This window comes from Plecotus auritus (genome assembly GCF_963455305.1).
Source record: "Plecotus auritus genome assembly, chromosome: 1".
Taxonomy (NCBI): domain Eukaryota; kingdom Metazoa; phylum Chordata; class Mammalia; order Chiroptera; family Vespertilionidae; genus Plecotus; species Plecotus auritus.
Window position 1 is genome coordinate 102,546,178 of NC_137770.1, and position 24,111 is coordinate 102,570,288.

The 24,111-nt window shown below is 37.4% G+C and overlaps 1 protein-coding gene across 9 annotated transcripts in view; it reads right to left on the reverse strand.

Moving 5' to 3' along the window:
- The window catches only part of LOC308252626 (ankyrin repeat domain-containing protein 26-like), a 141,693-nt gene that overhangs the window by 24,619 nt on the left and 92,963 nt on the right, over positions 1-24,111 (reverse strand). For 7 of the 9 annotated variants that reach the window (XM_080677401.1, XM_080677400.1, XM_080677398.1 and 4 more), the window contains 9 exons: positions 21,022-21,235; positions 19,315-19,498; positions 18,637-18,774; positions 16,662-17,618; positions 15,003-15,155; positions 12,016-12,086; positions 11,591-11,684; positions 6,928-7,040; positions 4,943-5,072 (listed from right to left, as the gene is read on the reverse strand). In XM_080677401.1, the coding sequence (XP_080533527.1) occupies positions 4,943-5,072; positions 6,928-7,040; positions 11,591-11,684; positions 12,016-12,086; positions 15,003-15,155; positions 16,662-17,618; positions 18,637-18,774; positions 19,315-19,498; positions 21,022-21,235 (2,054 nt within the window). The remainder of the gene's footprint in view (positions 1-4,942; positions 5,073-6,927; positions 7,041-11,590; positions 11,685-12,015; positions 12,087-15,002; positions 15,156-16,661; positions 17,619-18,636; positions 18,775-19,314; positions 19,499-21,021; positions 21,236-24,111) is intronic. The other 2 variants (XM_080677399.1, XM_080677403.1) reach the window with 2 other exon arrangements.

Sequence of the window (24,111 nt, forward strand, 5' to 3'; positions counted from 1 at the left end):
CAGGAGCTTCTAGGCAAGTGAACACAATGACATTGAAACAGGGATGACAGGGATTCTCACCATGAAGCAGCTGACAGAGAAATCGATGAGAAAAATGAGCTAAAGAAAGACTATCCAATATAATAAGAGAGGAATATGCTAATTATCCATTATGCCTTGAGGTGTAACAACCAACATGTAATGACCAGATCACGGATCTGCAGGAGGGTGGGGCAGCAAACTACAAGCGGGCAGTGAAAAGCTACAGGAGGGTGCAGGGCAGCAAGCTATGAGGGAGGGGCGGGGAGAGGGGGGTGGGGAGAGCTACAGGAGGGCAGCAGAGAGCTACTGGCTCATGGATTCGTGCGCAGAGCTACTAGTTAAATATAAAAGAACCAGGACTTACAGTTTCAAATATCCATTTCCCATTTATAGGTTCTCCCACATGTCCAATTGTCAAATAATTTTAAAATAAACAAATGGCTTCTGGGCTAACATCAAATCCAGGGTACTTCCTGGAAAACAGTCTAAGGATGACTGAGCAAGACTATAAAACCCTTAAGATCTCAGAGAGATTTACATGGTGCCTCAAATTCCTCTAAGGATTTTCAGAATGTAAGAATTTTAAAGGCATGACTCCAGGAAGCCCAAGCTATCTGAAAACCATTTGTGAGAGTGGCTTTCTAATGGCATGAACCCCAATAAAATTCACAGGAAACTCAAAGCTTCTAAGAGAACTGTAGTAGTAAAACCCTGCTTGCTAGCTTGGACTAAAGGAGACCAAGACCATAAAGAGAGATCTGTGGGAGTTAGATGTTCTGGAGGAAGCAGGCTTAGAAAAGAGCTGCAAGCACAGGTCACTTCTTATGAAAAAGACAGAACAAAGAGCGCAGAGAGAACAGCCATGGGCCATAGAGACTCATTCCATGTTCAGGACTAAGTTTTCCTCTCAGTGAGGGAACAGAGAACATTATGAAATCATTTTAAATCTCAATAGTAAAACAAACGCAGTGGTTTTTGGCACCATTTAAATACAATTTCTCCCCTACCTTACTTTAAGCTTGTCTGTATTGGAGGCTAAGACCACCTCATATTTATGTTATACTGCAATACTTCTCCATGGCACACAAATTTGCTTTAAAATTTTGACATTTCAAATTGAGAGATTTCCAAAGAGGAAAGGTGACAGTCCGGATTTAAATCTTCTCCTCCCTAGGCAGTAAAATCTATCAATGAGTCTATGGATTAGGAGTTAAACATTCTATATAATAAAAAGTTAATATGCAAATAGAATGAATGGCAGAACAACTGAACAACCGGTTGCTATGACATGCACTGTCCACCAGGGGGTGCACATGGAACATGGCAGGCATCGGCAGCAGGCAGACCAAGGTGGGGTGCTGGTCGCTGTCATTGGGGCGAGCTTCTGGTGGTTACTGAAAATTCTTCGCTCCCACGCACCATGGTCCCACCCGGCATTCGCACCTGCTGCCAGTGCTGGCCCCGCTTCACCTGCTGCTGGCACCTGGCACCGGCCCCAATGGCTTGGCGCCATTAGTGGGTGTGAGCAGTGGCTGCCGGCCCTGATTGCCCCTTAGGACTTCTCCACCTCCCCCTGCTCCTGAGGGGTGATCGGGACTGGCAGCCGCCTCTCGCTCCTGCTGCTGGCAATGGCCTGCTCACACCTGCTGCTGTCGCTGGAGCCGCAGCTTGCACCTGCTGCCGGCGCCAGCCCTGCTTGCACCCGCAGCCAGCACCGGAGCCACCGCTCGCACCCACTGCCAGCGCCCGGTGCCAGTCCTGATCACTCGGTGCCATCAGTGAGTGTGAGTAGCGGCTGCTGGCCCCCGTTGCCCCTGAGGACTTCTTCACCTCCCCCTACTCCTGAGGGGCGATCGGGGCAGCAGCCACTGCTTGCACCCACTGCTTGCACCCACTGCTGGCACCAGCCCCAATTGCTCCATGCCATCAGTGGGTGTGAGCGTGGCTGGCGCCGTCAGTGCATGGGAGCAGCAATGGTGGAAGCAGGGCTGCCAGCAGACAGGGGACCAGGGCTGTGGCGGGAGGGGCCAGGTGGAGGCACAGAGGATGAGCCAAAACCCGCCCATGTGCCCACCACAGCCTCGCAGCCCACAGTTCCTTTCAAGGTGCACGAATTCATGCACTGGGCCCCTAGTAGTGAAATAAATGACTAAGTCGTATTAATATAAGAAACATTCAAACCTGTAAATAATTTTTGTGAATTTGTTTGAGCCAAACTGTTGACAACTGCCAGGAAGCAGAATCTCAACCCATTGAGACAACGCTCCTGAGAATGGTGAGTTTTCACCTATTTTTATAAATTACCATAAAAGCTGGAGACGTAACTGGGTTACATGTAATCCATTGAAGATAGAATAGGGAGGTAGGAGAAATCAAAGAGTAGGGGGGACCTCTGGGACTGGGTAAAAAGTAAAATGATAGACACAAGCTTCTTTTACATAGGTGGGTACAGGATAGGTAACCGTCAACAATTAACACAATAATAATAATAATGAGATAATTTGTGGTCTCCACCCTGAGGGATCTGAAAAAAGGGGAGTTACAAGTTACCCAGACATTCCAAAGATATGTTATTTAGATGCAAAAAGAAATTAGGCTCAGTTAAGATCAAAATTGATCCTTTTAAGGGAAGATACCAGCCTAAGATATAACAACCCACCATAGACTTTTAATTCAAAGGTTTTAATTTCAGACTGTTGTTTGTAGTTACTTTAGGTCTCTGAGTTTGCAAGGGCACCATGCAGGCCTTTCCTGAGCTAGTCAGGTTAGCATGTGGCCCCTTTTCATCCAGTAAGAAGATCCTGTTACCAGGATTTTAATGGAAATGGGAGTGAAGTGGGAGGCACTGGGTTAGAGATTAAACTTTTGCATGGAGAAAAAAGGAATGGATATTATCTTTGTAAGCCTACTTTTCCATCACATCACAGAGTCAGCAAAACATAAGTTGGCCACAGGCTTTATCAAGAAGAAAAAATCTTCACAAAAGTAGACTTAAAAACATTCCACTACACTGACTTTTTCTTATACTAGAAGCCCGATGCACGAAATTCGTGCAAGGGGCTCGGCCCCTGCTGCCACGGAGGCTGCCTTGGCCCCCACCACCACCACGGCAGCCACCTCTGCCTCGGCTGTGGCGCCAGGGGGCCTCTGCTGCATCTGCCTCAGCCCCTGCCTGCCACTGCGGCTGGGGGCCTCTGCCTCAGCCCCTGCCGCCGCAGCTTCGTCCGGAAGGTCGTCCGGTGTAATTAGCATATTATGCTTTTATTATTATAGATAAAACAACTGGTAATGTAAAAAAAGGCTGGGAAGGAGTTCTCATAAAACTTGATTTGGTACTGGCATAAGGACAGACTTATAGATCAATGAATTAGAAGGGAGAATTCAAAAATTAACCCTCACATTATCACGTAGTGCTTTTCAACAAGGGTGCCAAACAAGTAAATCAGACATGAATAGTCTTTTTAACAAATTGTACTGGGACAACTGGATATTCACAAGTTAAATAATAAAATTAGACATCTAACTCATACCATAAATAAAAATAAACTTAAAATGTAAACGCTAAAACTACAAAACTCTTAGAAGGAAACATAGGTGTATATCTTCATAACTGGATTTGGATGTCTTTCTTAGTTGTGAAACCAAAAGACAAAAATAGATTAACTGGACTTCAAAATCAAAAACTTCTGTGCTTTAATAGATACCATCAAGGAAGTGAAAAGGTGAGCTACTGAATGGAAGGAATATTTGAATGTCCTTTATCTAATAAGGAATTTGTATCTAGGATATATGAAGAACTCTTACAATTCAATAATAAAAAATCCAATTAAAATCAGGCAAAGGAATTGAATAGACAGTTCTTCAAAGAAGATACACGAATGGATAATAAGCACAAGAAAAGATGGTCAACATTATTAGCCACTAGAAAATTACAAGTCAAAACCACAATAAGATGCCACTTCATACCCACCAGGATGGCTACAATCAAGACAGGCAATGACAGTGTTGGCAAGAATGTGGAGGAATTGGAACTCTCATACACTGCGTATGAAAATGTAAAATGGTCAGCCACTTTGGAAAACAGTCTGGCTGTTCCTCAAAAGGTTAAAGATATGATCCAGCAATTCCATTTATAAGTATATTCCTAAGAGAATGAAAATATATGTTCACATAAAATCTTGGGCATGGATGTTTATGCCAAAAAGTGGTAACAGAAAGATCCATCAAATGATGAATACACAGAAAAATGTGGTCACTCCAGGCTATGAAATGTTATTCAGCAATAAACAGAAATGAAGTACTGATGATACATGCTACAAAATAGATGTACCTTAAAAACATTATGCTAAATAAAAGAGGCAGTCAGGAAGGACCACATATTGTGTGATCCCACTGACAGGAAATGTGCAGAATAGACAAATCTATAGAGACCAAGAGCACAGTAGTGGTTCCCTAGGGCTCGGAAGAGGAGAAAGTGGGCAGACACCCTGCACAGGGTGGTTGCTGTAGGGCAAAGGGTTACTTTTTAGGGTGATGAAAATGTTCTAAAATTGATTTGTGATGATCATTGTATAATTCTTTGAATATAGAAAAAGCCACTGCATTGTACACTTTAAATACGTGAACTGCATGGTATGTGCATTATATCTCAATAAAGCTGTTACCCCCCAAAATTTTTTATTTGGTGTTGGTGCCTGGGGACCTGTAATGAAATGGTATGCTTCTTATGAGGGTTCAAGATAGGAGAATTAACAGTATGTCCTTTTTATAGAAAAGTGATCAGGAAAAAAGCTATCTTTTTCACTGATATCAAGTCTATAAAATTAATAGAAAAATCTATATTTCACTGCTCAAGGCATCAAGTGATATATATTTCCCCAACTTAGGTGATTTTGTGGTCCCAAAACTGATTAAAAATTACCTTATGTTTTAATATATTAATCTGAATATCCATTTCAATTTGATTCGGTTTTAAATCTCCAGGGAAACTAAGCTCTTCATTTTCATATTCATTTAACTTCCTTTTTGCAATTTTTAAGAGTTTCTTAAATCTGCAGAAATGTACAAAATGAGTAAGTCAAATTCTTTAAGGGTACATATTTAATAATTATTTAAACAGATATTATGTTCTGTCATATAAATCTATAAATTATGTCCTTTCATTTGTTCCAATCTAATATTGTTTGAAACTATACTACTAAATTATAATATTATATAAATAACATGAAAAAAATTCATGACATATATAATACAGAGTTAATATTGTAACTACATAGAATTCTTATAATTAAGTTATTATTAATATTAATTTTAGTATATTAAATAAAACATTAGCCTATTATTAAATATCAACTAGAAACCAGAAATCACTATCCAAGGTGAAACAGAAAAGCATAATTACATGTGAATGTTTGAAAAGACATGAAAATACCTTTTGATACCTACTGACAACAAGAAGAAAAGAAGAAAAGTACCAACAAAAAACATCAAGGAGGTCATTCAAAATAGAAAGAGAAGCAGGAAAGAAAAATATTTGAAGTCTGAGTTGAAGGGAAATTTGGAAAGGGGCAGGGCTTTAGAAGAAAGGAAATCAGAGATAATGTGTAACAGTTTCTTCAACAGACTTTTTTTTAAAATAAAGATTTTAAAAGCCATCAACTTTTTCATATATATGTGTGTGTGTGTATATGTGTGTGTGTGTGTATATATATATATATATATATATATATATATATATATATATATAATTCATTTCAAAAAGGGAGGGAGAGGGAGAGAGAGAGAAACATCAATGATGAGAAAGAATCATTGATTGGCTGCTTCCTGCACACCCCACACTGGGGATCAAACCTGCAATCCAGGCATGTGTCCTGACCGGGAATCAAACCATGACCTCCTGGTTCATAGGTCGAGGCTCAACCACTGAGCAATACCAGCCAGGCTCAAGACTGTTTTAGGAAGAGATACCTGCGAGCACAATCTTAACAAAATGAAAGAGATACAAAACAACTGTAGAGAAAGACAGTTAAATGAGGAAAAACCTGATGAGAATGAGAAGACAAACTTACTAGTAAAGTTCTCAGCGAATAAACAGGAAGGAAGCCATGTGGGGACTTCCCAGACACTGGGAAAGACCATTATTATTATTATTGTTATTATTATTAATTTAATCTTCACCCAAGGATGTTTTTATTGGTTTTTAGAGAGAAAGAGGAAAAGAAAGCAAGAGAAACATCCATTAGTTGCCTCCCATGTATACCCCAATTGGGAATTGAACCCGCAATCTAGGTATGTGTCCTGGCCCACAATCTAACCTGTAACCTTTTGGTGCATGGGACAAAGCTCCTACTAACTGAGCGACCTGGCCAGGGCCTAGTTGTTTTTTTTTTATGAGTGATAAAAACATGATTACACAACTTTTTAAAGTCATATATACATTTTTGTATATGTGAGATATTTTATCACTAAAAATGGAGAAAGAAACGTAAGCCAAATCAAGATAATGTTTGATGTTGTTAAGCAATGACAGAGATAGTTTTTTAGATATTAAACTATTTGAATGGTGAAGGAAAGCACATTCCTAAGCGAAGGAAAGATTACCACAGAGAGCAAAGATATCTTGCAGAAATAAAAATTCAAGGTAGACTTGAAAAGTGCAATTGACAGGATATGCAAAAGGTATCCTCATTACCTTTAGGAATCAGTAAAGACTAAATACAATATTTTGGCACTCAAAAAAGTTTCAGATTGTGCTCTGAGTTTCTTAAGTAAATTTTTAAATAGGGTAATTGGTTTAATTATGAAAATTTCAGAGAGAATATAAATTTGTATTTTGGCTTTAATAAAGTAAAATGACAGTTGAATATTAATGAATGGCAGGAATGTTCTGAAATATTAAAATCTTACCTGGTAATCTCTTTTTCTAATTGATCATTTTTCTTCATTTCTTGATCTAAGCTACATTCCAAAGACTGTTTTAACTCAATATATTTCTTTAACTGTTCCTTTTCATCCTGAGACTTGGAAAAACATTTTTGAAGAAAATTAACTTTTTAAAATCTAGAGACTCACTCTTCTTTCTTAAAAATACGATTTCTCATGAGTTCATGAATAATATGTGTAAACAGGTTTATAAACCTGATGCCAATAAGGTAGACTTAAAAAATAATGACTTCTTACAGCAGCTTAAATTGACTTTATATTTTCATCACTTTTTTTCTGGGATTTAAATTGCCAGCATTTGTTAAAACAGAGGTTTTAACATATAAAATACTAAGTCTTAAAAAAATTTTGACATTTTAGTTTCTAAAGATGCCTTAGAAACATTTTCATCAATAGTTCAAGATATTATAGGTTCTATTAAATCCCATCTTACTAAGATAATCTTTGAAAAATTCCCATGCAGTTTCCATTTCTATATAATGACAATATGACATTAGGATGAGCTAAAGACTCATTCTCTGTAAACTTTCTTCCAGAGGTTTCAATTTCTTCTTTCTATTAAACATGTTTCTCTTTAAATAAAGTTTGTCTTGTCTATATTTCACAAAAACATGACTTTTACTTGATTCTTGTAGCTTTTTCTACCATCCTGTTCTCCCTTTTCATTAAACTCTAACATTCTATAATGCAAGGTCTCATCCACATATTCATATTTTTAATACTTATTCTCTTCTTTTACATAAGAATCTGATTTTCAATCCTATAATTGCACTAAAAAAATATGAGGGTCATCTTTTTCTTTAGTCCTGTATCCTGCCTTACTTCTCAGCAGTAATTGATAACAATGATTACATCACACCCTCCCTCTACTCCCCTAACCTCAATTTGTTTCTAAACAGTAACCCTGATGTATAGGTCTTGACTCTATTACTTTTTTAAAAATTCTCTGAGTTCCTTAAACCACAACACTTCAAACCAGATTCCCTAATTGGGGTGGAGGGGCCAATTGGGGGCAGGGCCAGCCAGGGTAGGCACCGAGGGTGGTTGGCCAGCTGACCTCACCCCCAATCATGGTTGGGGGGCGATAAGGGGCAGGGCCAGCTGGGGGAGGGGCCACAGGTGGTTGGCAGGCGGGCCCCACCACCTGGTTGAACTCCCAGTTGCACTCCTGGTCGCGGGGACAATTTGCATATTAGCCTTTTATTATTCCTCTAGAGGCCCAGCGCATGAAATTCATGCATGGGGGGGGGGGGGGGGGGGCGGGCGCGCGGGAGCCCTCAGCCCGGCCTGCACCCTCTCCAATCCAGGACCCCTCGGGGGATGTCCGACTGCCTCTCGCAATCCGGGACTGCTGACTCCTAACCGCTCGCCTGCCTGCCTGCCTGATTGCCCCTAACCACTTCTGCCTGCCTGCCTGATCATCCCTAACTGCTCCCCTGCTGCCCAGATTTCCCCTAACCGCCTCTGCCTTGCCCCACACCTGGAACCCAGGATTCCCTCCTCCGGCCAGTTGCAGGCACCTGGGACTCAGGCTTCCCTCCCTCTGGCCAGCCGCAGGCACCCAGGACCCGGGCCAGCTTCGCCCGGGCCAGCCGCAGCTGCAGGGGACCGTGGACAAGTGGCTTCACTCGGGTCGCAGCTGCAGGTGCCCGGGACCATGGGGAGGGCAGCTTGTCTCTCTCCTGGGCCAAAGGCCCAGCCACTGGCACCCGGACCATGGGGCGGGTGGCTTATCCCTCTCCCGGGCCAGGCCGCAGGCGCAGCCACTGGCGCCCAGGACTGTGGGGCAGATGGCTTGTCCCTCTCCTGGGCTGCAGGCGCAGGTGCAGTCGCTGGTGCCCAGGATCGCGGGGTGGGCGGTTTGTCCCTCTCCCAGGCTGCAGCATGGCTGGTCCCCATTCCTCTCTCGCGAGCTCATTTGTGCCTGGCTGGTCCCCATTCCTCTCTCCCCAATGTTGAGTATCTGAGCCATTATGGTGTGATGGCGTGACAACCATTTGCATATTAGCTCTTTATTATATAGAATCTATATATATAAAACCCTAAGCGACCGGTCAACCATTTGACTGGTTGACCATTTGACTGGTTGCTATGACGCAGACTAACCACTAGGGTGCAGACGCTCAATGCAGGAGCTGCCCCCTGGTGGTCAGTGTGCTCCCACAGAGGAAGTGCCACTCAGCAAGCTTACCAAACGGTGGAAGCAGCAGGCGCAGTGGAGCCTGGATGAGCGGGAGTGGCATGGTGCCCGGGCCAGCTCGAGCTCCTCCCCAGCCACCTGCCACTTCATGCACTACTACATCCCTTGGGGGAAGCAGGACTGCCAGTTCCAGCCTGATCCCCCGACATCCCCTGAAGGGTTCTGGGTTGCAAGAGGGTGCAGGCTAGGCTGAGGGACCCCACTGGTGCACGAATCTGTGCACTGAGCCTCTAGTATATAATAAAAGCCTAATATGCTAACTGTCCGGTCGTTCAGTCGTCCGTTCAACCAATCAAAGTGTAACATGCTAAAGATATGCTAAGGCCACTCAACCACTCGCTATGACGTGCACTGACCACCAGGAGGCAGATGCTCCAACCAGTAGGTTAGCTTGCTGCTGGGGTCCAGCCGATCAGGACAGCAAGATGGGCCAGCCATGCCCTGGAGCCCTCCCACGGTCCCTTCCCAGCTGGCCAGCCTCCCGCATCCCTCCCTGGCCCCGATCATGCACTGGTGGAGTCCCTTGGCCTGGCCTGCACTCTCTCACAATCCAGGACCCCTTGGGGGATGTTGGAGAGCCGGTTTCGGCCTGATACCACAGGCCAGGCCAAGGGACCCCACTGGTGCACAAATTCGTGCACTGGACCTCTAGTATAGGATAATTTTCCTATTCTATAGAGACCTGACCTATGGAAGTCTTCTGAAGTTCTTTTCACATGCATATTCAACTATATAGTTTGAAGGTTTGAGAAAACTAGAGCTATATTCTTGCCAGTTCAGACTCTTCACCTCAATATGGTGTTGGTCAAATATCCTAACCCAGGTATTCTCTGGCATAGGGATTCATGAGATGAGAACCTTCCAGAAAAATTAGGTCTATTGATTAAATTGGTTGAAATGTTTACTCTATAAATTTTTTATTCACAGGGTAGGCCTTAAGGTGGCTAATAATTCTGTGTCATAAACCTAACTGGAATCTATAAAAAACTCTCATTATTTTTGTATAAGCTTAATCAATTTTGGGTATTCTTACAAATTTTTCAATTTTTGATACATTAAGAGATTTTTGTATGAAATTTTAAGGTAATAACTCCTGGCACTCTAATTCACAGAAAACTCCTTATTAATATATCATTTCACCTGAAAAGTATGCTAATACAATGACTTATTCATATAAAGTCTAGAAAAAAATAATTTTAAATGTTTCTTCAGCCATAATAAGGACCAGTCAACACAATGTTCTAGTTCCCCTGATAGGTATATCTTGTATAATGAAACTGCATGAACCTAGCTATTGAGACTGAAAGAAACTAGTTGGTAGGTGCATCTACCTGGCTGCTCCAACTTCGGGTTCACAGTGCAATCTTCTGATCTTAAATTATAGGTAGCCTCTCCTACAGATGAAAGTATGAACGGCAGGAGAAACCTGTTCTGCTGGGTAATGAGTTATGTAGTTTTCACCATTCATTAAAAAATTAAAGTAATGGATTACACACCCATCTTTTCTGAGATTGGATTGTTAAATCTTTGAAAGGCTGATTAGCACAAGTGAATAGAAAATAAATAATCTGCAAATTTGCAGTGCTAGAATAATATGTTGCTATGTAAGGCCCTGATTGAGCAGCCTTTCCTACTTTTTCATTGGCATCTCTTTTCTTTTTTAAAATCCAGCAAAGGGCCCAGCTGGTGTGGCTCAGTGGTTGAGTGTCTACCTGTGAACCATGAGATTGCAGTCCCAGGCACATGCCCGGGTTGCAAGCTTGATCCCCAGTGTGGGGCATGCATGAAACAGCCAACCAATGATTCTCTCTCATTATTGATGTTTATATTGCTCTCTCCCTCTCCCTTCCTCTCTGAAATCAATAAAGATATATATTTTTAAAAACTGGAAAAATCCAGCAAAGGGAAAAAATATACTCCTTTCAAAAAACACATGCATAATGACCTAGTATTCATTCTTGATGAAGAGAACAAATTAGAACATTAAAAGTAATTCATTTACAAAATCTCACTGAAGGGTTTATATTACAAGAGAAATTCAGAATTGTAGATTAAATCATTACTCAAATTTCTGGACTCAAATATTTGTAATGTCTATATCAGCATTATTATAACAACAGCCAGAAGCTAGAAATACCCATATGTTGGAAAAATGAATAGATAAAGAAAATGTGATATATATCAAATATTGCTTCTAGACTATCACAATCTTTTTATTAAAATCTTGCTGTAAAAACCACTAATTTAATGAATTCAGTAAATTTCCTCTATAAAGAGGAATTACATTACTAAAACCAAGTATTACCATATGAATACAATAAATACTTTAATCAGTGAGACTTTCATGATGTCCAAAATATCTTATATACTACTACTAGAGAAATAAAAATTCATTTTTAGTTTGTGGAAATTAAGAGATTGACTTACCGAATTGTTTCCCAACAGGTTTGTCTGAAGCTGTTCAATTTTGTGTTCTTGCTTTTTTATTGTAACTTTTAACTCGGCATTTTCAATTTCGAGCCTAAAATGTATATTTTACAATAGTTATTCTCACACATAGATATAAAAAATACCAAATAATTTCTGAAAAAGATTTCTGAAGGTGCAATTACATAAAATCTTAAAATTTGAAAAGTAGATGATTTGGCAATTAGGCCATTTTTCTAGTTGTGTTTTGTGGGTAATGTGTAAAATTTAGAGATAATGTACACAAATTATGCATTTCAAAGTAGCTCAAAGCTGAAATATTTATCCAGCTTAACACAGATGTTTTTCCTACAATAATTGATCTAATTCTCATATGATACTGCTCATCTGCTTTATAAATATTTTCTGTGCTGTTTTAATTATACTTTTGCATGTGATCTTGCGTCTCCTCAGCACATCTTACAGCCGCAGTACATCGATCTTGTGCTTCTTGCAACTAAAATAAAGGGAAAAAAATACTTTTAACTACTGACAGTCTAGTACAAATCTACCAGTTTTTGTAACTAAAATTTTATTGCAACACAGCCACACTCTTTCATGTGCATTTTTTTATGGCTACTTTGTGCCAAACAGCAGAGCTGAGTTGTGACAACAGAGACCTCATGGCCCACAAAGCCTAAAATATTTACTACCTGGCCCTTTCCAGAAAAATTCACAACCTCTCCTCTAGTACTAAAACAAAAACATTATTCAGGTTTTAAAATTATATGTATCAAATAAATATACAAATTTATAAATTGGTCAAATGGGTTAAAATAGAAAATTACCTTATGATAAACATTTGTATTTTGTATTCAAGCACCACATCAACTATAATTTTAAATATTCAGAAATGTGAATGGCCATGGCTATTCCAGTGCTTATGAGAGTTAACATGCCGCTTTCATTGACACCTAGAAGTTTCATGGAATAGCTTGAGAGGCAGACTCTAAACAGGAGCCAGAATGCCTGGGTTTGCATCCCAAATCCCCCAGTTATTAGCTGTGTGAATTTGAGCAAATTACTTAAATTTCCTGTGTCACTTTCTTCATCTGTAAAATGGAGATAATAATGGCATTTACCTTACTAGGATGTTGGGAAGATTAAATTGGGAACATACGTAAAGTACTTATGCGGCCCATGGCATACGCTAAGGGTCTGTAGTTAGCATTATTATTATTGTTGCTATATTTTATGTTCTAATAAAATTTTATACTTTAGGCAAATGGTATGTCAATGGAAGTGATCTCTTGTACAAGTTACTCTGAAATCATTCTTCATACCATTGACCGTGGCAGCCAATGGGGAGCAGGAGGCCCAGTAGATCAAAAAGCTTTCACCAATTCTACTAGCCAACAGTACTTTTCTGCTTATAATAATTTATAACATACTTCCTCTCTGCACTTATCCGTGGGCAATCATCTCGAGCTACAATGCAAACAGTACCTCCTGGACTGAGTACATGACTTATAAGAGAAAACCGCTAACATGGAGATAATTATATAAATACAGGTGTGTTTTTTATTGCTAAATCCAAGTTCCCAAATCCATTCATTTCCAGGAACTGTTTATGTTGGGCTGCTTTAGTAAGTACTCTGATGAGTACATTAAGGTGATGTGGTATAGCATACCAGAAAAGCCATTCCAGAGTTTGCAAAGTGCTATAAATCTGTAAATCCCAGTTCTGGCTGCATAGTCAAGGAAGACTGATATATATATATATATATATATATATATATATATATATATATTCTTACAGTGAGGGTAAAAAAGATGAGCTTCTGATTAAACAATTCTCTATTATATTTATATTTAATTGCTTAAAATACATTGAAAATAAATGATTAATTACGTCAACATTTACAAGAAGAAAGTATGGTGTAGTATAAAGTATTTAATCCTAACAATAGTTAAGCTAAAATATTTTCAAGTTATACAAGGATAGGAATCATCATATCTAATAATATGCTCCAAAGACAAACTTATACTTAGAAAGACAAGATTATCTTTCGTGAAAATAATTTAAAAAATGTAAAACTGAGGGCCAAATTGTTCTGGACAGACAAGATGACAAGTGCTGAAAAGAAAGAGGTCAGTGAGTGTTTGAACAGTCAGAGCATGCTTCATGGAGAAGGAGAGATTGGGAGCCAGGTCTGAATACATGCAGGATTAAGCAAGAAGAATAGAGACTGAAAAGACAGAGTGGATAACATGAGTAAAGGCCAAGAGATGCTGAAATCAGCCCAGTTCTCTCAGAGGAGAAAATCCAATGCCAGGGAAAGAAAAACATCTCACATAATAACTTGTACCCTAATGTACATAGTAGAATTATTAACAGCCAAAAAGTGAGAACAATACAAAGTTCCATCAACTGATGAATGGATAAGTGGTTGAGCCACACAATGAGGTATTATTCTGAGAAAAAAAGAAATACATAAAATATTGATGTGTCATAATATGGATGAACCTTTAAAATGTGACAGTAAGTCAAAGAAGCCAGTCACAAAGGACTGCAATTTGTGAGACTGCACATATATGAGATACACAGAACAGGCAAATCTAGAGAGACAGAAAGTAGACTGGTTGTTGCCTGGTGCAGGGCGAGATGAGAAGCTGGTAGTGACAGCTAAAAGGTATGGAGTTTGTTATTTTGGAATAATACAAATATTCTATAATTGACTGAGGTGATAGGCAGACAACTCTCTAAATATGTCAAAAATATTGAAATGTACAATTTAAATAAGCAAATTATATGATATGTGAATTATATAAATACAGGTGTGTTTTTTAATCCAATGGTGGATCTAATTTTCATTTTCTTAATTGTCTGTTGTGGATGTACATACTATAATGATCTGAATATTTCCATGCTTTTATAATATTTCTAAGGGAGAGAAATGAAGGCTATGCCTACTTCAACTGTTTTGTATAATGAACTTCCTGTACAAGTTATTCTGAAAGCTGTGATATAAATAGATTCTATATCCATTCACCAAAGTGAAGAAACAAAACAATTTTCTGCAACATCCCATTAAATATTATCCTCTGATTTCACCTGGCTGTCTCATCATGATAATGGAGATATCACTAAAGTTATTTTTTAGTAGAAAAAACTCTCTTGACTTCCATGAAGAATGATGCATTTTTCTCAACTTTCCTAAGGGTAAATATTATTAAGAAAAAAAACTATAAAATATAAGTGGCAGAATTAAAGCCAGGGTTTCAGAAATAAGCACATTATAAAGACAATAAAATTATAATTAATTACAATAAAAATACAAAAGAAAGCTGCCCATGAAAAGTAGTACCCTAAAACACTTTATTATTTAACCAGCTATAGATTAACTGATGACAGGCTAAATTTCATACATACCTGACTTCTGCTTTGATCTAGTTCCTTCTTTAACTCTTGTTTCTCATCTTCTAAATTCATACGATAACGTGATGTAACCTCCAGTGAAGCCTCTGACATAGACTGTTTTTTTAGTGTATCAGCCAGTTCTTGTTGAAGTTGTCTCACAACTGCCTAGGTAAGATATTTCTGATTTTATAAATTGCATTATTATTAAATTATGTTAATAATAAATAACTTCACATACAGGATGAAGCAAAAGAAGGTTTACGGTTGTGAATACGTAAAACAGAGTTTATTCTTGTATTGTTATTTTATTAATTATTGTATTATTCTCTGTTTGAGCAACTATAAACCTACCTTTGCCCCATTCTGTTTGTACTTTGTTAGAGTCATATATTATTAGCATAATATAGAACTGGAAAAATATCACCACCTACATCCATTTGCCTTCTTTTTCTCATATGGACACATTCCTGTTTGCTCAATCAGGTTAAAGACAGAGAAAATGTAATCCTCTTGCCTAATCAGTATTAGGTTACTTAGACAATTGATTCAACCCCCCTTTTAATTCCCCCCTCATGAATCTCAAAGCTTTACAATCTACTGATGTCTGAAAGAAAAATGGGTACGTAGGTGAATCAAGTGGTAGGAAATTCAATATTGCAGAACATTCTCTTTTTTCTTTTATCAGAGGCTTCAAGTATTCAAGTAACTTTAGAGTTCCTTGCATATTCAATCTCCTGCTCAAATTCTTCCAATAGTTTCCTATCTCAGAAGAAAAGTGAAGTCATTCCAATGGCCTTGGCCTCCCTCCCTGCTACATATAAACCCTGCCACCCCTCACTAGTCTGAATAGAGATACAATGCCAAATTAATAAATCACAGAAAGCTACAATTTTCTCTTTGGAGAAACTTATCTCCAAACGATAGTAATTTGGCCTTGAAATGAGAAATATGAGTAAATTACTTGTAAAAATATTCAAAGAAAATTGCAAACAGTAGTGAAAAGATTGAATCAAGTATAGTTTTGCTAAAACTCATCATACTTGACCCAAAATATGATTTAATTAAGTAGATGCTTCTAAAGAATTGAGATGTCATAAGAATATACTACTTGAGACTGAAACACTACCAAATTTCTTTCAAATTGACATGAATAAAAATAACATTATAACTACTAAAATGTATAAGAAGCCACTGAAGGAAAGATACTATGAGATACAACATCTACACTTCAGTTCATCTGGAAAATCTGAACTTAACTGTCAAGATAATATATTTAATTGAATCTTAATTTCAAAATGCTAATTTTAGGTATAGCATTTCCATTTATCCGCTTTCCAATGGTGTTAAAATATGGTGACAGAAAGATTAAAATTATTATTTATCAGTATAAGACTAAATTATTAATATCAATCTATAAACCTATTAACAATCTATAACTTAAACTCTTAAAATTTCATGGGTAACACAATGTCTCTACTCAAAACAAAGTACCTCTCAGGTTTAATGTTCATTTGCTAGATACAATGTCTTCTTTTAAGCTGATCGAGCAAACACATTTGTAATCTATGTATTTTTAATATTCAGCTAGATTCAACAATTAGCCATCATCAAATATTACTTTGAATTTTCTTTTAGGAAATTTGAAAAATATTTATCTTTCAGAATACTTACATCTCTTTCCACTTTATCATTTTCATATTGATACATTCTTTCTTTTAAATGATTGCATTCACTGATTAACTCCTTATTTCTTTCATTCAGTATAAGACCTTGCTTTTCACTTTCAGCTTGAAATATTTTTATGATATCCTGAAACTGATCTTGGATATTAATGACTGTCTTTTCTTTACTGTCAGCTTTGTTGTGAGCATCATCCAGTTGCTGTCGAAGCAACATATTTTCACTCTGTAGGTGAGATAACCTCTCCTCTAAGGATCCCTGCTTTCCAACATATTTATTCACTTTAACTTGTTCCTTTTGATACATGTGTTCAATTTCCTTCTTTTGACACTGTGTTTGGCTTAGGTCTCTTTGTACACCTTCCAAAACCAATGTTCTTTCTCTGAGAGCATCTCTTGTGTGATGAAGCTCAATTTCTAGGCTATTGAATTTACTTTCTGCTTTAGAAAGTTGTTGAGAAAGAACTTCATTGCTATCTTTTAGGTTAGACATATCAAAATTCATTTTGTCCCGTAAACAAAACCATTCATCTTTTTCTCGCTGGAAAGCAAATTGTAGGTCTCTTTTTGATGTCTGACAGAGCTCATAATCCTGTATAGCAGTAGCCAGTCTAGACCGGTATGATTCAACTTCTGCTTCCAGTCTTTCTCTGTTTTGTTTCTCATTCTCCAGTTTAGAGTTTAGCATTGTATTCTCAGCTGTCAGAACATCAAGCTGTCCGTTATGTTGAAATATTGTTTTTGTTAATGTTTCCTCATTCAGTTTTATTGTCTTTTGAAGATGGTCATTCTTTTCTTTGACAATTGCAATGTCCTCAAAATATTTCTTTTCCATTTCCTGGTTTTGATTTTTTACTGTGTCTATTTCCAGTCTTAGCTTGGTAATTTCATCCTGAAACATGTGATTTTCATGCAACAAAGTTTTTTCTTTTTCATAACTATCGGAAACCTAAGTAAAACAAAGACTTTAAGCTAGCACTCATTGAAATGACATATCATGATATATTCTCAAATTAAAGAATAACCTATATGTTTATATAATAAAAAAGGTTGCAATAAGTGGATATCCCACTAGAAAAAAATGGAGTTGGATCCAAACCTCCAAATTTATACAATTCCCCAAAGTTCAAAAATTTAATATAAGATGATGAATCCATAAAAGTGAAAAAGGAATCATAAGAGAATTTTTAAGAGTCTCAAAATTAGAAAGGCCTTTCTCTGAATTATCACAAACCCAGAAGGCATAAAATAAAAGATTAATAAATCTGATTACATTTAAAAATTGAGTGTACGGTCTCAGCCCTGGCAGTGTGGCACAGCTGGTTGGAGCATCATCCCATGGACCAAAGGGTCTCAGGTTTGATCCCCAGTCAGGCCTTGTGCAGGAAGCAACCAATCGATGTTTCTCTTCACATTGATGTTTCTCTCTCTCTCTTCCTTGTTCTCTCTCTCAAACCTATTTTAAAAACTTAAACAAACAAACAAGAAACAGAAAGAAAAGGTTCATAGGATTTATATTAGCAGGTGGAAATCTTTAAAATAAAATAAATATTGACTGTACACTCTGAATATACAGCTACCCCACAGTAAGAATATTAACATATTCTGCATATATTAGGACAGATTAAACTTCCTATAATTCTTTTTTTTTCCTGAGAATATCCCATAGATATACTACTCTTCTAATACTTTCATAGTCAGTTATAAGAACTACATCAACTAATAACTGATCATCTAGTCATTGTCCTAAGCACTTGTACATCTATCACTGAACTCATTCATTTATAGACAATCTTGAATGGAGAGGTTAAAAAAACAAGCAAATTCAGGATTTTGTGTATTGTGCACAAACACAGAGATATGCTTTTACAACCCTCTATACTTTCCATTATATACAGTACTGGTTTTTTAAATATATGCACACAAATTCATGCACAAGAGCATTTGAAAATTACTAAACAAAATACCTCAGAATTCATTTTCTTATGAGCTATTTCTATCTCCTTTTCTTTGCACAGGTGATTGGTCAGAATTCCATCTTGTAATATTCTGGCGTTCTGTTCTCGAGAAAGTTGCCTCTGTATGTCATTTCGCTCTTCTACAACCTAGAGACACATTTCATTAGTTTTTTGCACTCATACCATTAAGAAGTTATAAGCTTAAGAGCAGAACCTTTAAAAAACTGTTAAAAGAAGATAGCCTTTTAAAACACAAGGATCTTAACTTCCATGAAAAACTCAAATCTTAACTTAAATCACAGCTAACTTGTTAAAGAGCAAAAAAAACCCCCCAAAAAACAGTACTGTGAAATGTCTTTATGAAACATTTGACTTCTATCACGGTCTCAAGGCAACTTATCCTGCATGTTAAACATTTTAAAAAGCCAAAATTAATATTTATGTTAATGGTTAAACTCAATTTACCTTCCATTTCTTCATTTAGAAAGGATAAACATAGCATTTATTAAATGTCAAGAGTTGCAATAAATTGATAGTTTTAATTATATGTGTCATAGTTCATATTTTGAATGAGAAAACATTTTTGAATTGCTTTAAACTTAAATAATATAAATTAAACCAAAGGGATATTATAAATATTGATGAAATACTATAAGAAATAAGAAATTTTACCGAAGATAAATTTACCTGATTTAAATTCTTTCTTATAATTTTCAATTCCATCTCTAGTGTTCTAAGAGTGGTTTCAAGTTGTTGGTTCACTTCAACTTCTTTAATATATTGCTCTTCTTTATTTCTTAACTGCTCCCTAATTTTGTCATATAACAAATCAGTATTTCTTCTCTTTTCTTTTTCTTCTTTTAAGGTAAATCTGCAGTTAAATGCACTTATCTTAAAATTCATTTTATTAGAAAATAAAATGTTCATTTTATAATATGGTTGTACATATGTTGGTTTATTATCCTAATTAAATTCCTACGTTCTTGCATTTTTTTCCTTGCCAGGTCTCATGTTTTTATTTCTCACTTAAATCTCTTCCAAAAGTTATATATACCTGAAAGGCAGCAATGAGAAAACATTCTTCTACTTAGTAAGCTTTAGTCAATAGTAACTCTGGTAAATAATATAGGAAAGAAAATTTGAAATTATTCAGTAAAGGTAAAGTTGAAATTAGCCTATTTCCGCAGTCATAATTACTCTTCCATTAGGAAAAATAACTTAGTTACTAATTAGAAAGAGCAGTTGTTTACAAACAAGTTTATAAATTCACTAGAAATAAAATTTCAGCTTGACAAAATATATAGGTACCCCTAAAATGATTTACAGTGAAAGTCAGCATCTGCAGATGTCTTTTACAGAAGACATATCCACTGACTACTGTACTCTAAGACTAGTCTAGGGAGTCTTTATCTGTTACTCTATACTTTTTGTTTCTTTTTTTTAGAAGACTTTCTTCTTCGTCAAGGATATGCTTACTGATTTGAGAAAGAAGGGAAGAGAGAGAGACAGAGAGAAACATCATTGTGAAAAAGAACATTGATTGGTTGCCCTGACCGGGGATCAAATCCACAACCTAGGTATGTGCCTTGACCAGGAATTGAACCCACAACCTTTAGGTGTATGGGACAATGCTCCAACCAACCGAGCCACACCTTCTCTTGTCAGTCATTATTTACTTTATAGTTCACTTTAAAATCCTTATTAGAACAAAATAGAATTCATATTAAGTCAACAATAAAGAGTAATACATGCTTTCAGTACGGACCTTTTAATTAATTTTATCTATGTATAAGATGCTGAATAAACTAATCAGTCATCAGTTTCTATTACACTTTTCATTTCATGCATATATTAAAACTAGAACTGCATTAGTTTTTTTTTTTAATTTTCTGTCTTGATAAAAATGGTCATTTAATAACTCTGTTGGTATGAACTACCTTGATAACAATTTAGAAATATGAATAAAAATCCTTTTTAAAAGTTCTTACATGTAACCAAATAATAATACTCTATTAAATAATTTATTCAGAGTATATAATAAAAAATGTAGAAATAAACATACATGGGACATTCCTGGAAGCATTAATTATAATACACAATAATGAAAAACAACCAAAATTCAATTTATTAAATAAATAATGAGGTTTCCATTTGGTGAACTTCTATATGGTCATTCAAATGACATATAAAAATATACATTAACTTACTACTAGAAGTATGCACTATTAAAAATTGCTATATTATTTCCAAAAATGTCATACTCCATACTACTAAAGAAGTGTTCTTCCCTATAAAATCTTAGAAGGTAAGAAGGCAGTAACAAAACTTTTCCTACATATATGTAGAATAAAAGTAAATATTCAAATATTTCTTTAAAACCAAATTATTCAATACCTCAAATTGCAGAGTTCTTGTTCCCATTCCACTTTTTGATGCTCTAATTGTGATTTCATTTCTTTTGTTTCTGATAGCTCCTTCTGTAATCCACTAATCCTCTTTTCCATTTTTTTAATTTTCCCAGTAAGCAGTTCACAGTGATTTTTTCTAAGTTCTATTAATCTTTCATATGAAAGAACTGCATCCTGGATTTTCAATAAGCTAATAGAATCTGCATAAGAAAGAAAACAAAAAAATAGAAAAATATATAAATTATTTTTGTACATAAAGAACTGTGCATATTCACATTCATTCATACATTGAAGGGTACCTATCATGTGGAAGACTAAGCTCTGCAGATGAAACAGACAAAACCCCTGGCTCTTATTTAGCTTAAAGTCTAGCAGTGGAGAAAGACAAATAAAATGATCATCATAAATCAGATATATACACAGAAAACAGAGTTCTATGGTCACATAACAGAACTTGATCTAGACTGGGCCCAGGGAAGATTTCCCCATGAGAGGATGGCTACACTGACAAAGGCAGGATGAGCAGGAAGCAATCAGACAAAGGAGGAAGGAGAGCATTCTAGACACTACAGCACCTGCAAAAGTTCTATGCAATCTGCTTCTAGCAAGATGGAGCAACAGGTACTGATTTACCTTCCTACCTGAAACAAGCCAAAACAAAACAGACAAAACACATTAAAAACTTATTTTCAAGACAATGGACTTCAAGTAATGAAGGCAACGATTCCTGAAACAAATGAAGTGAGCCTAATGAATGTCCCAGCTCACTGCCTTGAGAGAATTTCCAGGCCACAACGCAGGGAGAAGGAACTGAGGTAGAGTCCACCAGACTCCTTGACTCAGGTGATGAAGCTGAGGGTCTGGTAAAACAAAGGCAGGTAGAGATCACAGGTCTGGACCCTGGGGAGGAGGGAGTGGAACAGAAAAACCCTAGAGATCTGCAGAGGGTACTCAGCTGAGTAATGCATAGTGCATACTTGTGAGGAAATCACTTGAGACCGGGGAAAACAAACATGTGAAAAGAGCAGAGGAAACAGTGCCTGGTGCTCACTCAGCACCAGGAAGAGTGTCTATTCCCATTAGCCAGGCTGAAAAACTCGTAACTCACAGGACAATGAATAGAGTAGGCAGGAAGGTCTCTCCTTAGTAGTGGGGAATAATTAGTCCTTAGCCAAGCACTGCTCTGGATTCACCTAACAAATCGTAAGAGCAAGACCAAAAAGGATCAAACTGTTTTTAAGTAACTCAACTATATAACAAAACAAGCTTAAAAAAAAATAGGTAGAGGCATGAAACCTATATTCTAAAACTCAAATAGTACTTATAGAGATGCAAATTATAATATCTGATATGAAAAATATGCTGGGTGGGAATAAATGCATATTAGAAATCACAAAATAAAAGATTAGTAACTTTCACATCAGTGAATTGTGAGAAACCATAAATGGCTAATGTAGCATAAAGAAGCAGGAGGAAGGAACAGAAAATATTTAAAGAAACAATGACCAAAAACTTTCTAAACTTAATGAAAAATATAATCCCACAGATCCAGGACAAATCTGGATAGCAGAGAAGAAATGAAAATAAATTACTGTAATTTTATTATATTACATATTAGAGGCCTGGTGCATGAAAATTCATGCACTAGATGGGGGTCCCTCAGCCCGGCCTGCTCCCTTTCACAGTCTGGGAGCCCTCAGGGGTGGGTGGCGACTGGCAATCAGGGGAAGGCAATGCCCCCATCACACCTCTGCTGCTGCCACTGCCGGCAGTGCAAGCCTCAGCTGGCCCTGGTTACCTGAGCCTTGGGCGGCCCTGGGCAGCTGGGCAGCCACCATCCGAGGCTTGCCTGTGCCCGGGCCAGCCCTGGGCAGCTGGGCAGCTGCCATCCGAGGCTTGCCTGCGCCTCGGGCCAGCCCTGGGCAGCTGGGCAACCGCCATCTGAGGCTTGCCTGCACCTCGAGCCGGCCCTGGGTGGCTGGGGGGCTGAGGGGACTGGGGGACTCTGGAGGCAGGGGACCGGCCTTGCTGTGCACCTGCCGCCCTGGCGGGGCTGAGGGGACTGGGCACCACCATCTTGTGGCTGTGGGCGCTGCCATGTTTGAGGGTGTGGCAGTCAATTAGCATATTCCCTCATTGGCTGTGGGCGCCGCCATCTTTGCGATGGCATGAGGGTCAATTAGCATATTCCCTCTTTATTAGAGAGGATGATGTGCTATAATATTGTAGAATATGACAACTTATAATCATTTACCATAAACCAGTCCTACACCTACCACTAAAATAGCAACAGTTATAGCTAATAAGCCAAAAGAAATACTACTAAATCATAAAAATTACTTGATGACTATAAAAGACAGAAAAATATAAAAACAGGTAAAAGAGATGTAACCAAAAAAATCAAACACATGAATGACAGATTCAAACCTACTATATTAACAACCACATTAAATGAAAACTGTCTAAAAACCTCCATTAATAGACAGATTGTCCAACTGGATAAAAAACCAAGACCCAACTACATGATACTTGTCAGAAATGCACTTTAAATTTAAACATAAAGACACAATTTTTTTAAAGCATAGAAATAAGATAAATAACACTAACACCTGATAAAAGAAGGATGAGGTAAGTGACTATCTTAACATTAAAGTAAATTTCAGAGCAAAAAATAATATCAGCAATTAGCAAGGTCACTGCATAATGATAAATTAATAAGCAGCATAACAATCCTAAATGATCATGCACTTAATAACAGTTTCAAAATACATGAAGTACAAATGGATACAATTCAAATAAAAATAGAAAAATTTACAATTATATTCTGAGATTTTTAAAAAAATTATTTATTGTTGATACTATTACAGATGACCCCAGTTTTATCCCCCATTACCGCCCTCCACCTAGCCTCCATACCCCCTCCCTCTGGCCATCACCACACTGTTTGTGTCGATGGGCTATGCATATATGTTCTTTGGCTAATTTCTTCACCTTTTTTCATCCAGTCTCCCCCACCCCACCTTCCCTAACTGATGTCAGTCTGTTCGATGTATCCATACTTCTGGTTCTATTTTGT